Source organism: Quercus suber, unplaced genomic scaffold (genome assembly GCF_002906115.3).
Source record: "Quercus suber isolate HL8 unplaced genomic scaffold, Cork oak 2.0 scaffold_885, whole genome shotgun sequence".
Classification (NCBI taxonomy): Eukaryota; Viridiplantae; Streptophyta; class Magnoliopsida; order Fagales; family Fagaceae; genus Quercus; species Quercus suber.
In genome coordinates, this window is record NW_027070312.1 from 104,812 (window position 1) to 119,588 (window position 14,777).

At 32.8% G+C, this 14,777-nt stretch overlaps 1 protein-coding gene and 1 long non-coding RNA gene across 3 annotated transcripts; both read right to left on the bottom strand.

Annotated features, from left to right (window-relative positions):
- Positions 1 to 1,682: 1,682 nt before the first annotated feature.
- LOC136065211 (putative disease resistance protein RGA3) lies at positions 1,683 to 2,858 on the bottom strand. Its single transcript, XM_065768065.1, has one exon. It carries the CDS (start codon positions 2,856 to 2,858, stop codon positions 1,683 to 1,685), a length of 1,176 nt encoding a protein of 391 aa, XP_065624137.1.
- Positions 2,859 to 8,769: 5,911 nt separating this feature from the next.
- On the bottom strand, positions 8,770 to 13,734 carry LOC112038477 (uncharacterized). Of its 2 annotated transcripts, none has more exons than XR_010626847.1 (3): positions 13,684 to 13,734; positions 13,217 to 13,395; positions 8,770 to 9,796 (listed from the first exon to the last, which is right to left on the bottom strand). It is a non-coding gene; the product is annotated as an uncharacterized LOC112038477 (long non-coding RNA). The 2 variants fall into 2 exon arrangements; XR_010626848.1 differs by having other exon boundaries at positions 8,770 to 9,805.
- Between the last annotated feature and the right edge of the window lie 1,043 nt (positions 13,735 to 14,777).

Sequence of the window (14,777 nt, forward strand, 5' to 3'; positions counted from 1 at the left end):
GTTGAAGCTTCAATCTCCCCGAGTCTGTCTTCCCTCAAACATTGCAAATTGAAAACTCAGTATCCCAAATAAAATTTTGAAAAAAAAAAAATTGAAAGAAAGAAACAAAGAGAGAGAGAGTTGGCAATATTTATTTATTTACAATCACTAAGAAAGGAGCTTTTGTCCATGAACTCATAGAGGAATCGTTGATCCATCAATATATAATTTTCAAATTAAACAGATACAGTAGTGTGCGTTTAATTGAAAAGGGAAGTGAAAGAGTTTTTTTTTTTAGAAGTGAAGAGTTAAGAGACAAAGAAAGAACTGAAGAGTTAAGAAAGAGAATGAATGAAATTTAAAAAATTTAAGATGGGTTTGATCTCAACGGAAATTACTTGGAAAGTAAAAAATTATTTTAAAGGTGTAATGGTGCAAAGCTTGGTCTCACTTTGCCAGGTGCTTATCCATAGTGTGCATTTAAATTTGAACGAAGAAGCAATTTTTTTTTTTTTTTTTTTTTTTTTGAGAAAAGAAGTGAATTGATTTTTGATGAAGCAATAAGTGCTAAACATAAAAGCCGCATTGTTTTAATTTTGAGGTTGGAAAACGTTGTTTCATAATAAAGAGGATTGCAAAGAACTCATATAAAGCGCCACATGGCAGAACCTCATGCACTCTTGCATGAGATCTCTGCTTTTATATATATATATATATTGATATGTAGATATACCTTTAAAAGAGAAGATAAGAAACAACTAACTACATATATTATATATATCACAAATATATATAATATAACAATGTTACATTGATGGATATTGCAAAATTTTGTGATTAACTTGTTTTAGAGAGATTAGCAGGATAATTAATTAATAATTTATTCTAATATGGAAGAAATTACCTGCGACTGGATCAAACTTCTGCAACACTTAATCAATCCAGGAATGAACTTTAGCGATACAGACACACACATAAATCTCTACTTGTAGCTGAAATTTGTGAACCACAAAGATCATTGGCCCTCTTCTTCGTCATCAGACATTCTATTCATGGTCAAACTCTTCTTCATCATCACTGAAATGAAGAAAATGAGCAAGATCCACATAAACATTAAACCGTAAATGAAATAACCTAATCAAGTTATTGAGAATTTGGTAAATACATCAACCTAGGTGTTAGTAATTATTTCCCAGTGGGAAATTTTGGCAGAAAATAAGAATATTAATTGATTTTTTTTTTTTTTGGCACAATAAAAGGAGGAACTGAGAAGCAACAGAAAAAGTGACATTGTCGAATAACTTCTTGACCGTCTCTCTGCACTTCAATATAATTAATCCTGATGTTTGGGATGTAGGAAATCTTGGGCCAGTCCACTCCTATCCCTCTTTGGTAACGTTTGCGGAGAATTGAGCTGCTATTCACCTGAAACTCCCGTAATGAAGTTTTAAAAAGGAAGTCCAGCAGCGACTTCAACTTTGGGCATTGGTGAATTACCAACTTTTGAAGACGGGGCATTATAATAATACAATCTTCCTCTTCTTGCCCTTCAACCCCAATCCATTCTTCCCACTTGGGCAAACACATAAACCAGAGAGTTTTCAAATTTGGGAATATTTTTATCATGCCGTCTTTCTTGTTTTCAAATTCTATTCCCAAAAATTCAACACCCACCTTTTTTAATGGAAAATCATAACCTATCCCTAAATATTCAAGGAACTGAAGCATTCCAAAGGAGGTAAATGCTCTAAATTTAGGCCACCTCTCAGAGTAAGCCTTCTCAATTTGGCTAGGGACATTATCCAATTATTAGGGAACATTGTGGTGCCGCAGTACCAATGAATTGCTAAATTCTCCAAGCCTGGAGGTGGCTCTAAGGCATTCATAACTGATACATCAGTCACCATTCTTCCACCATGATTCTCTAAGTTATCTCCAAAAAAATTTAGATCCAAATCACGGAGTCCTATCTTCTTCTTGGGCTCTGCATTCTTGGCCTCACATGCATCTACCACGTTCCCCAGTCCATATATTTTAAGAGTTCCTTGAAGGTGGTTTAAATTTTTTAATTCTCCGAGTTCACATCTTTGGTTATCATCCTTGCCACCTACATAGAAACGACTTAATTTTGTAAGAGAACTCAATCTCCCAATCCCTCTTGGAAACTCAAACAGATGGGTCCAATAACCTTCTTCTTTCAAAATAAGATGTTTTAAGTTAATCATTTTACTCATCCCCTGCGGTAATTTCATGAACCTATCTTCACTACCAACTTTAATCTTCAAAATTTGTAGATTGCATAGATTACAAATGTTTTCAGGTAATCCGTCTCCATGGTAATTACGTATTTTGAGATACCTTAAATGTATCAGATTTTCTATTGCATCTGGAATTTCCTTTAACTCACCATATCGACTACTCAAAGTTAATGTTCGTAAACGTCTAAAATGCTGGAACAACCCAGACAATTTATGATCATTATAACCTACAAAGATGAGGGTGCGTAGAGTTTTTGCGCTATAGATGGACTCAAGAATTTGAGCATTATTTGGAATTTCTAAATACAAATGCCGAGCATTTTGAATAATTGATCCCGACTCTTCGTAACCAATGATTGTGATGCATTCATTTTTTGCCATGAACTGTGCCAAGTCGTGCACTATATCATGCATTTTGAACCTCATAAAATTGTCAGCATATCCATAATCCCCCAAAACTTGGAGGAGAGAGCGACCGAGTAAAATTTCAAAGTAATCTCTTGCCACGATTCTCTCCTTGTTTGCATTCGACTTAATATAACCTTGTGCCATCCACATAGATATCAAATCCTCTTTAGAAAAGAAATAATCTTTTGGAAAGACAGCACAATATGAGANCATTTTCTTTTTAAGAGTCTCACAAGTTGATCTGCTAATAATTTAATAGACATGATTTATTTTTACACTTTATCAAAAGTTCATATGAGGTCCCTAGATTAGTGGAATTAGTAAATAGTGTAAGGTCATGATTTATTTATTTATTATTTTTATAAATATGATAGAATTTTAAAATGTGACGTTTGCTATAATGATAATTACTTTTTATTATAATGTAAAGATTTTGTATCAAGTTTCTATGAAAAAAAAATGAACAAATTTATTTAAGAATGTTTGTTCGTTTAGACCCTTTAAACCAGATTGTTTAACCTAATTTATTAACCAAGTAATTACTTAAATTAATTATTCAGATCTAGGTTAAACGAAAATAAATCATATCATGCAAAGATGCAGAAAAGTAAATAACATACGATATGATGACCCAAGAAAACTGATGAAATGAATCGTTTTAAAGTAAAAACATGGGGATGATTTGACCAACTATTCTCAAGGTAAAGTAAATCCACTATAAGAGACTTGAAGTTTTTACAATAAGATTTAATCCTAAATCTATTGCTAGCTCATGTAGTAACTTACTAATATGACTACGTGCAAGCTCTGAATCCACAGACTTCTTCTCTTCTTAAATTTACACCAACACAAGCCGCCTTACTTGTGACTTTGAGATCCCACTCAAAAGTTTCAGATTACCATCAGTAATGATCTTGATGTAGCAACTATGTTCTACCAATGCTTGATTGTAGTTTTGACTTCGGTAGATTCTTGTGTAATTAGAAGGTACAAAACCTCTTAGATCTCACAAATAGTAACACACAAGTCTTCCAAAAATCTTCTAAATGTGGTTAGAGTTTTCCTTTTATATGTGGAGAAGTTTAGATGAAACCCTAAACGTCTTTGCGGGCTTGGGCCTATTTAAAAATTTTGTAGAAAAAACTAGACCTGTGATTTTCGATTGGTCAAGCCTAATTCTCGATCTATCAAGCAAGGCAGAACCATGCTTCCTCTTTCTGCAATAGGTTGGACTTAAACCTTGAAACAACCACTTTTAAGTATTGCCTAAAGACCTAGACTATACATGTTTTGTTCTTGGTTTGCCAACAATACAAATATGATTCTAAATATTTAAATCTAGATCCTTAGAACTTAACAAAGAAAATTCCATGGTACTAATATCTTGGCAAACTTGTGAGTTGTGACCTATATCTTGGCTTGAGAGGCCGTGGATTATACGCCAAATGCCCCTTCAATTATTGAGACTTAGAGACACGAGTTTCTTTGGTAAGCTATTAGATTCAACTAGAAGGTTGCCCACGCGTTGCGTGGATAATGTTGTAAGCTTTTATGTAAAATGGTTTTTGAAATTTTTGTACATATATTATAGCATAAATGGTGGATATTTTCATTACTAAAATCACCTACAATTATAGTAGAAACTTTAGAGCATGTAGCCATATTTTGTTGCCTACCATCAGTTGATCGTAAACCAATTAATTGCAAGAATACATTATGCATATCAAACTCCTTGAACCTATTCCTTGTCATACGAAATGTCTAACTAAGGCGTTGATCTTATGAAGCATCTTCAATAATATTTTAACTATAGCAGTGCTAAGGTTGCATAGTGATTCATGTCTAGGCAAAGCAACAAACACACTTTGGTATTGTCAAGGCTCTTGCGGACTACCATACGTGATACTTGACCAATAAATAAATAAATAAAGCAAGTAATTTCAATGATGGTTGAGATAGACATGATTTAACATATTTAACAATTTTTTAACAAAGGTGTACCAGTATAATATGTTTAACAATTTTTTTATACCATTTTGAGTTTATATAGGTTCTAGGCTAACCTTCAAATAATGGAGACACCACATAATTTTTTCTGCCGACTTAGTTCTTAATTTGTATCTTTGCGATTCTATTGTTCCTTTCTTTGTTTTTATTTTTAACAATTGAGTTTCTATCATTTAATAGGACATAGAATATGTGTAGATTGTGGTGATTATTTTAAAACTTTGCTACCAGATAATACTTAACACCTCAATAGGTAAAAGAAAATTATTCACCTAAAAATAATAACAACTTTCTTACCCGTAGCTAATTTAATTTGTAAAGTTGAAGCTTCAATCTCCCCGAGTCTGTCTTCCCTCAAACATTGCAAATTGAAAACTCAGTATCCCAAATAAAATTTTGAAAAAAAAAATTGAAAGAAAGAAACAAAGAGAGAGAGAGTTGGCAATATTTATTTATTTACAATCACTAAGAAAGGAGCTTTTGTCCATGAACTCATAGAGGAATCGTTGATCCATCAATATATAATTTTCAAAATAAACAGATACAATAGTGTGCGTTTAATTGAAAAGGGAAGTGAAAGAGTTTTTTTTTTTTAGAAGTGAAGAGTTAAGAGACAAAGAAAGAACTGAAGAGTTAAGAAAGAGAATGAATGAAATTTAAAAAATTTAAGATGGGTTTGATCTCAACGGAAATTACTTGGAAAGTATAATATTATTGTAAAGGTGTAATGGTGCAAAGCTTGGTCTCATTTTGCCAGGTGCTTATCCACAGTGTGCATTTAAATTTGAACGGAGAAGCAAATTTTATTTTTTTTCTGAGAAAAGAAGTGAATTGATTTTTGATGAAGCAATAAGTGCTAAACATAAAAGCCGCATTGTTTTAATTTTGAGGTTGGAAAACGTCGTTTCATAATAAAGAGGATTGCAAAGAACTCATATAAAGTGCCACATGGCAGAACCTCATGCACTTTTGCATGAGATCTCTGCTTTTATATATATATATATTGATTGGAAACCTAATGTCCTTACATGGATTGTACATTGATAGTTTGCAATTTCACAGGTTTGATACCAACTTCACTTGGCAACCTCAACAATTTCATCAAATGAGTCTTCGATTTCATAATTTTTGAGTGCAAATCTCTTTTTCATTAGCCAACCTCACGCAAATCACACCTTGCTCAGCTAGATCGTTTCGACAATACTTTCAGTGCTCATACCTTGTCTTGGCTAGGAAATCAAACAAAACACAGATTTGCATTTAGCAAATACCAGTTCATATGGTGACATTACATTTTCTTTTAAGAACCCGACCCAGCCTAACTAGTCAAATTTCACCTTGGCTTATAAACCTTATCCAGCTAATTTTCTTGAGCCATGGCCCATGGGGGCAATAAATTGTATGATTCTATTCCACCGTCAATTAATAAGCATGCAAATCTTGAATCTCGAGTCTAGTTGGAAATAACCATAGTAGCACGGTAGAATTGGACTTGCTTTTAAAGCTTAGAAATTTTAGTGACCTCAACCTTTCAAGAGTCCAAAACTAAAGCTTTTAATATTGGCTACATCATGTAAGTAACTTAACCGAGTTCCCAATTTTACTAAGTTATCAGAATAGATTGGGGTTTTGAATCTTTGCTACAACAAAAGTTCACGGTCAAATACCAAAATGGATATTCAACATGGAGAAATCGAGTCTGTTGTCTTTGCATCAGAAGTTCAACAACCTTACAGGTTTCGAGTATTTCAAACATACACTCCTGCATCTAAGCATCACTCTCAATTCCACTATCTAGAGTATTTGAAGATGTTAGTTAGGGGTTTCGAATTTAAGACCTCTAAGGTCTCACGAGACCTTAAGAATCACTAAATTAATCACGTGTGGTTTAGAGTTAATTATATTTCTGATGCATCTGCAAATAAGCAAATAGCATTGGCTTGTGAATCTTCACATTATGTATGCACAAAAGAGCTATTACCTCTAGTGATAAGAATTCCAAACACATAAAGGTGTAATGTCCAGGACTAATAGTTTCTAAAACCAAAATATAACGTAAATGCAACTTTATGACATCCGGTAGAGCGTTTTGAAGGTGGAAGTTCTCCAAGCTTGCAAAAACAGGATTTCGCCAACAGTATAATGTCCGGTGCATAAGAAAGTATATCATTATGAGTTAGCGTTATGATACCTTTTTTTTTTTTTTTTGGGTAAAATTATGATACCTTCAATAAAACATAAGCATCTGTCCTCACCTTTTTCTTTCTAACATAAAAAATTGGTAAAAGGGAACTTTAGCAAGAAAGTCTTGAAATCTTTGCTTCTTCGATGTTTCTAATGAAGGTATAAGTTCAGTTACAAGACTCTTAGAAATCTTAATCTAAAAATAGGTACTTCAAAAATACCATAATATGAACTATGAATATGATCACCAGACACATCTATTTGGAATAAAGTCTGATTAGAATGTGTAAAGTTTGGGCAATGAAAAGGCTATTTGGGATATGTAAATGCTGAAATGTGTAAAGCCTATAGGGGAGATGTATGTTCATAATTGTACTCATTATTACAACCTTATCCTGTAAACTCTACAAGCATTCTAAGGTCCTATATATATGTGGGATTTCTTTACTGTTATTGTACACATCTAAGAGAGATCAAAAGAATTGTGGATGACCACTTGAATATAAGAGTTTATCAATATATATTTCTTGTTCCTTTTACTTTGTTTTATATGTATTTCCATCCTTTCACAACACGTTATCAGCACGAGTTTCTACCCAATTTTGGAAAGGATCCCATTGTTCTTCAAACATCAAAGATTATTTGCGTAGTTCTCTTAACTCACTGTAAGTTTTCTTTTTAAGGAATTAGTAATTATTTTACTTGTTTGTCTTTATGTTTTATACTCATAATTTTCATGATTTTAATTGATTAAAATTTTTATGAGATTCACGTTATCCTATTGCTGTATATTGTTATGAGATTCACGTTATCCTATTATTATATATTGTTGGAAATTTAGACCCCTTAAAACACAACCAGATTGGTTAGCCTAGATTAATTAGCCAAGTTGTTACTTAGTCAAATTATGCAATTCTAGGTTAAAGCAATCAAATAATCATATCAAGAATATATAGCAGCGGAAAAGTAAATAACACAAGATATGATCACCCAGGAAAACCAAACCGGTAAAAAACCTGGGGAGGATTTTACCCACCTATCCTCAAGGCAAACCTGAATCCACTATGAAAGAATCGGAGTTCATACAAAAGGACTACAAGCTCCCCGCTCGACTTCCTAATGCTACCCACCAGTAGAACTTACTGACACGATCACGTGCAAGCTCCGGATCCACGGACTCCTTCTTTCTTGAATTCTTCAATCAAGTACAAGCACCCCCGCTTGATTAATCTTTAAGTTCTTCAATCTGCAACTGAATGATCATCAAGGTTTTGATAATATCTCCACCTTGAAAACCCTAAGTTTATGTGAAGGAAAGCTCCTCAAAGATCTCACAAGAGATTCACATAAACAGCAATATGAGCAACAAAGACTTCGAGAGGTTTGGGTACAAAACCCTAGATACAAAAGAGGCACACTCTTCTCCCTCTCAAAAGTCCCAAAAACGTTCTAGGGTTTTCCTTATATATAGGAGTGTTTTACTTGAACCCCAAGACGTTTAAATAGAGTTTAGGCTGAACTGGAACTCTGCAGAAAAATAAATCTGTACGTGGTTCGATCGATCGAGTCTAATTTTCGATCGATCGAGCCTTACAGATTTAGTCCAATAAATCTGCAATCACTCGATTCCAGTTTTACAAATAAACATACTTTGAGCAAGTCTAAACAAGACTAAACATATTGTTTTGATCATGGTTTGCCAACATTACACATTAGAGTTCTAAATACATAAAATCCTAAATCTTTAGAACCTAACATATATTATTAGATTCACGTTTATTTAGTAAAAGAAGTACATAATAAAAGAAGTGAAAAATGCTAAATTTTTATAATAGTAAAAATAAGTTACTATGATTTATTGGGCAATAGTAAAAAAAAAAAAAAAAACCTTAATGAAAAGAGGTAAAAAAGTAAAAAAACGCTAAACACAACATTAGAGTGTCACGTGGCAACTGGCCGGACCTTATGCACTCTCACATGAGGTCTCTGCTTTTATATATACTAGCATTTAACTCGCGCAATGCGCGGGGAACATTTTACACATTTAAAATACCATCAATTTGACATAACAATGCAATAAATACTACAGTTAATATGTTTATTAAAGGCTTTGTTTTAATAATGCCTGTAAGGACCAAACAATTCGTCACACAACTGCTCTTGTTAAATGAGGCGCTGGATTTGTTAACTTGGCCCTAATCAATAACATTTGTAAGAGATGGGATAGCAAAGCAAACTTGGGTCTCCCCTTCGGACTGCTGGTCTTTGAGGGGGCTTCCTCTCAATAAAAACGGAGTGTTCACTCTCTCTCCCCCAATCTCTTCTTCCAGAAAAAATCTGTTCTCCCCCCTTAGATTCCCTTCTTCACTTCGTTTTATAGCCCCTCCCTTTATATCCACTCCGTTCATCTCTATCAGACATGCATCTCCCCTTCCAACACCTGTCTCTTGACCTCTCTGGAACAGGGGGCTACGACAGTTTGAAAAGCTATGGCCATTATTGCTCAGGTCACTTCCTCATTTAATGCGATCGGTAAAGCTAGCGGATGCTATTTAATGCGGAAGAGACAGGCAGCCCCCATCCGGTTGCTGCTTGTCTGCCACTGACCTCCATTGCCATTGTTCGATGGCTCGGCAAGTGGTTCCTCGGAGGTCATTCAAGTTGATCCATCTTCTTCTTCAGATGACAAGGCTCCTCGGGACATTGCTTGGCTCCAGTTGCTGGTGTTGCGCCCAAATTATCGCCACTACCTTCCTTACCTCTCTTCGGACTTCAATTCAGCATGTTGACCCTTCAACTTCCTCTTCGAGCCTCGGGTACCCACAATGCCAATGCAGAAAATAAAGTCTAAGAACTCATTAACCCAAAAAACATTTAGTTAGCTAAGCCATATTCTAGCCCCGATGAACTGCAAGTGCCAACTCTGTTTCACTTGGATGAATTGGGCCATCATCATTCACCTGTAAAAACTATAGCACAATAGCACTTGGAAAAAAAATGATGACAAATGCATAGCTTCTCACATGCATTATTTTTTTATTTTGTCCATCTTGAACATGCCAACTACAAAGGTATACATAATAAGAACAAAATGGATTCTTTGGTGTGCTACATGGATAATTGTTGTCCAGGTTTAAATGTAACCTCTAAAATGATAGAAGCTAATACAACCTTTTGAGCTCCACATTTCAAAAATTGTTTTCTTTAGTAGAAGTGCACTTCTATTCATAATCCACTCAAACTATTTTTGCTAATCTATAACAATCACGAAAACTAAGGAGAACGTATTCAATAATAATATAAGGTAAAATTCCAATGTATAAAAACAAAGAAAAATATTTTAATATCTATTGGAAGAAACAATTAAATCTATGAAAAGTTGAAAACCACAAAAGAACCTAAAACAAAATTGGAAAAGAAAAACAAATTCATATTTTTTCTCTGCCAAGTTACACTTTGCTCAATCTTTTGTAGTCTAAATTCTAAGAAAGCATATTATAATCCTAGCCACCAAATCNTACTTGGATGAATTGGGCCATCATCATTCACCTGTAAAAACTATAGCACAATAGCACTTGGAAAAAAAAATGATGACAAATGCATAGCTTCTCACATGCATTATTTTTTTATTTTGTCCATCTTGAACATGCCAACTACAAAGGTATACATAATAAGAACAAAATGGATTCTTTGGTGTGCTACATGGATAATTGTTGTCCAGGTTTAAATGTAACCTCTAAAATGATAGAAGCTAATACAACCTTTTGAGCTCCACATTTCAAAAATTGTTTTCTTTAGTAGAAGTGCACTTCTATTCATAATCCACTCAAACTATTTTTGCTAATCTATAACAATCACGAAAACTAAGGAGAACGTATTCAATAATAATATAAGGTAAAATTCCAATGTATAAAAACAAAGAAAAATATTTTAATATCTATTGGAAGAAACAATTAAATCTATGAAAAGTTGAAAACCACAAAAGAACCTAAAACAAAATTGGAAAAGAAAAACAAATTCATATTTTTTCTCTGCCAAGTTACACTTTGCTCAATCTTTTGTAGTCTAAATTCTAAGAATGCATATTATAATCCTAGCCACCAAATCTCCTCCATGGAAGTTTCAAGCGTGTAATGGTCATAAGCACTATAGTGTCAAGAAATTTTTTACTAAACTAATGTCCAAAGTTGAAGCACATACATGTGGAGGAATTGCATCTAAAATCTCATCTTTAACAAATTTAAACACATCAAGTAGTTTGGATATTCTCTGTTTCTTAACTTTTTACATCAGATAACAAAGGTAAAATTCCTTCTTTTCACCAAGTATAGACATTTCCTTCACTTCAGATAGACTATTATTTTTGGTTTAATTTCTTGGTTCTTTTTTTTTAGGCAGGGAAAAAAACTTCTTAGTGTATGAACGATTCAACATAGTTCTCCAAATTTACCTAAGACACTATACACACACCATGTCCTCTATTCTTTAGCTTATTTTTCTTCTTTTTGACCCTTTCCCAAAAAAAAAAAAAAAATTTAGAATGCATGGTAGAAAGAAGAACACATATCCATTTCTGAACAAACAACATTAAAAAGAAATTTCTCAAGTGGTACAAACTACTTTCTATTCTTCCCAAATAGCACTTAAATTAACATATCAAGAAATTGGGTTTTATTAAATACCCCAGAATATGTAAATAAATAAAAAAATTCAAAACTCATTCAATAATTAATTATTTTTATTCATACCAAAGCAACAATACCTGAATCATCTTCTAAAATATATGCCTTTTCCTATTCTTCATGAGCAAAATTCCAGCAACACAAAATAAGTAATAACTACCAGAAGTAATAATCTCATATCGTAACATCAATAGAAAGAGGGTAAACCCATAACTATATAGTCTGAACTTTCAGATCTTAAACCATCCAAGTTGAAATTTGGCATATTCATGAATTATTAATTTTCATACTTGACAAGGAAAACTCAGCAAATCTGAATTTCAACAAAAAGTGAAAGGGTAAGAAGGCTTTTTAAAATGGCAGGAAATAATCATACAACCATATTAAATAAATAATCCCTTGATATGAAGTAACACAATTTTTTAACAAAATCTTTGCTATTTCTTTGTTTGTTCCTACTTCCAATTTCACTTTGAAAAAAAAATTGTCAATAAGTCTACACTCATCTTTGCTAAACCTTGACAAACAAACATTTATCACCATCAAGACTTCTACCAACTTAAGCAAATATGAAGCACACAACTTTTCCCATATATTTTTATTTTAACAGTAAAACACATAAAACTAACAAAGCATATCTGAAAGCAATCCAGTATGTATTCAATCTCTCAACAATCATCTCCTTCTGGCCAAAACAAAATTTTTTTTCCTAAACTCTGAACAAATAGAAGTCATGAAAAATAAACATTACCGCTATGCATGATAAAGCGATGCATATATTTACCATTGCAAATAAACAATACCACTATTTGGATTGCATTTTATTCTACCTGGGTTCTACAATTTTTTGCAAATAATTTTTGAGGCTTTGGGAATGTCTTTTCTATTAATGTACTCCTATTTGGTAAGTGCATTTCTTGTATTCATTTCTCAAAAAAATAGTTTTGTTAACTCTCACAGTTAGTCTCAAATGAGACTCAAAATGCATGGCGCCTAGTCACACCATACTAAACCACATCCATTATAGCAAAGTAGGCACATAAGGTATATAGAGTCAATCCTCTTAAGAGTATGGATAATACACAGTTGTGGTGCATGATTAGAATACAATCTGATCGCAACATATCATGAATAGAATAAACATCCTACTCACATAATCATGATGCCACATTTGAAGAGGCATTTTTTATTTTTATTTTTTCATTTTTGTATGATACCTAAGATTGTACCATGTGTAATAAATTGGGAAAAAAAATTGAATTCAACAAACTATTAAAAAGGTCATACCCATTGTTTGAAGTTAATACTTGATTCTTCAAAAGAATGATAGATTGAACAAATTGAAAAGCATACCCCAAAGAGATCCATGTTACTTCTTCTAAAAGACCTAGAAAAGGAAAAGACCCAATTATCTATTGCTCTGTTTTGATCTTTAAAGTATCCAAAAGAGATTGGAACTCACTTAAGGACTTTCATTCCATTCATCTGAGTTTTAACCGGACACCATAAATAGATACCCACACATCAATTTAACCAAATACCCAAAACAAAACAAAATAATAATAATAATAATAATAATAACTCAGACACCTTAATCAGAAATATAAGCCAAAAAGTCAAATAAAAAACAATCCAGCCAAATTATTAAAACCTGATCTAATTTAATGTATAAACTGAAAAGCAAAGAGAAAAACTAACCAGTATCAGTTCCGGAAGGACGGTAGACGTTGGGAGGATGTAGGCCTTTATGTGAATTCTAATCTTGAGAGAAATTGAGACAGACCGAATCTCTCTCTCTCTATTGTTCTCTTTCTCGATTCTCCTTGTATTTCTGCAACGTATCTCTCTCTCTCTCAACCGTATTTAGGAAGAAAAACCTTAAATAAGTATCAATGCAACATTCAATTCTATACTTATTTAATCCCAAATATTTCAGAAGTACCCAAACTAAAATCAATTTTTTAGTGATTTCTGTAATCTAAGAAAACAAACAAAAAACAAAACAAAAGCAAATATCTAAAATTGAGAAAACAAACATTTTGATAGAGAATCCAAAAACCCATAACAAAAACGAATCAAATCTAAACGTACCGAACAAAAAAAAAATTCAATTAAAAGTAACATTTTATACCCAAACCTACAAAATTGAGAAAAAAAAAATGTACCGTTGTCGATGTCGGTTCCGGCGATCTGATGGTCTGAATCTGGAAAGGGAAGGATGGTGGGGGAAACTAATGGTGATGGCCGGTCTTACATATTTCTCTCTTCGCCGGTAAGAAGTTCTAGAAAAATTCAATGCGTACCTTCCGAATATGGATGGAGTGAAGGGATTGTTTTTGCTGTTCGGTGTATGGTTCCGACGAAATCTGCTCTCTTTCCCCGCACAATGGACTGCCTTAGATATTTCTACATTTCAAAGCCATAGGCCAAACTAATCAAAGCCTGGATTCATCAATACCTACTTCAAGCGCTCCATCAACAGCGACACTCTTGACCGCTATCAGCGATGAAATCGAACGAATATTTGCTCATTAGAGGATAGTATGAATTTTCTTTGTAGTGAAGAAGTGATAGAGTTAGGGACGCACTACTCTGTTATAAATATGTGCCCTGGAATGTTTTTTTTTTAATCGGAGGTTTTTTATTTTTTATTTTTATTTATCAGATTGAATGGAGGCTTAGTGATAGGAGAAAGGCCTCATCGCCTCTCTCTCTCTCTCTCTATCTCTCTCTCTGCATAGTATTTTAACTGGTTAATTTTTTTTATTTATAGAGAGGCTTTTAAACGATGCTACAGTATTACTAAACAATATAATTTATCATTTTTTAACTTATACTTGTCAAAATTTTAAGGGGTCTTTTTTCCTAATGTAGCAGCACTTCCTTAAAGGTTTCTACTATTATATATAATATTAGATACTACTCGCACACCTCCATGTTACGCATGATAATTTTTTTAGAGTTATCTCATAATATATATATATATATATCTATATATATATATTATTTTTTTACTTTTGTCTATGTAACTTATGTAAAATTTTGATATGATAAAATTATCCAAATCATGCTATGTAATATAATAATATTATATTCTTTATAATGCAATAGGATAACATTTAACAATTAGAGAGAACAAAAAAGAAAGAAAAAAAAACTTAAAACACAAAACTAAATTGCATCAACACAAGTAGTAGAGTTCTTAAAAATACAAAAAAAAGAAAAAAAAAAGAAAAAATTTAAAGTAGAGATGCAAGAA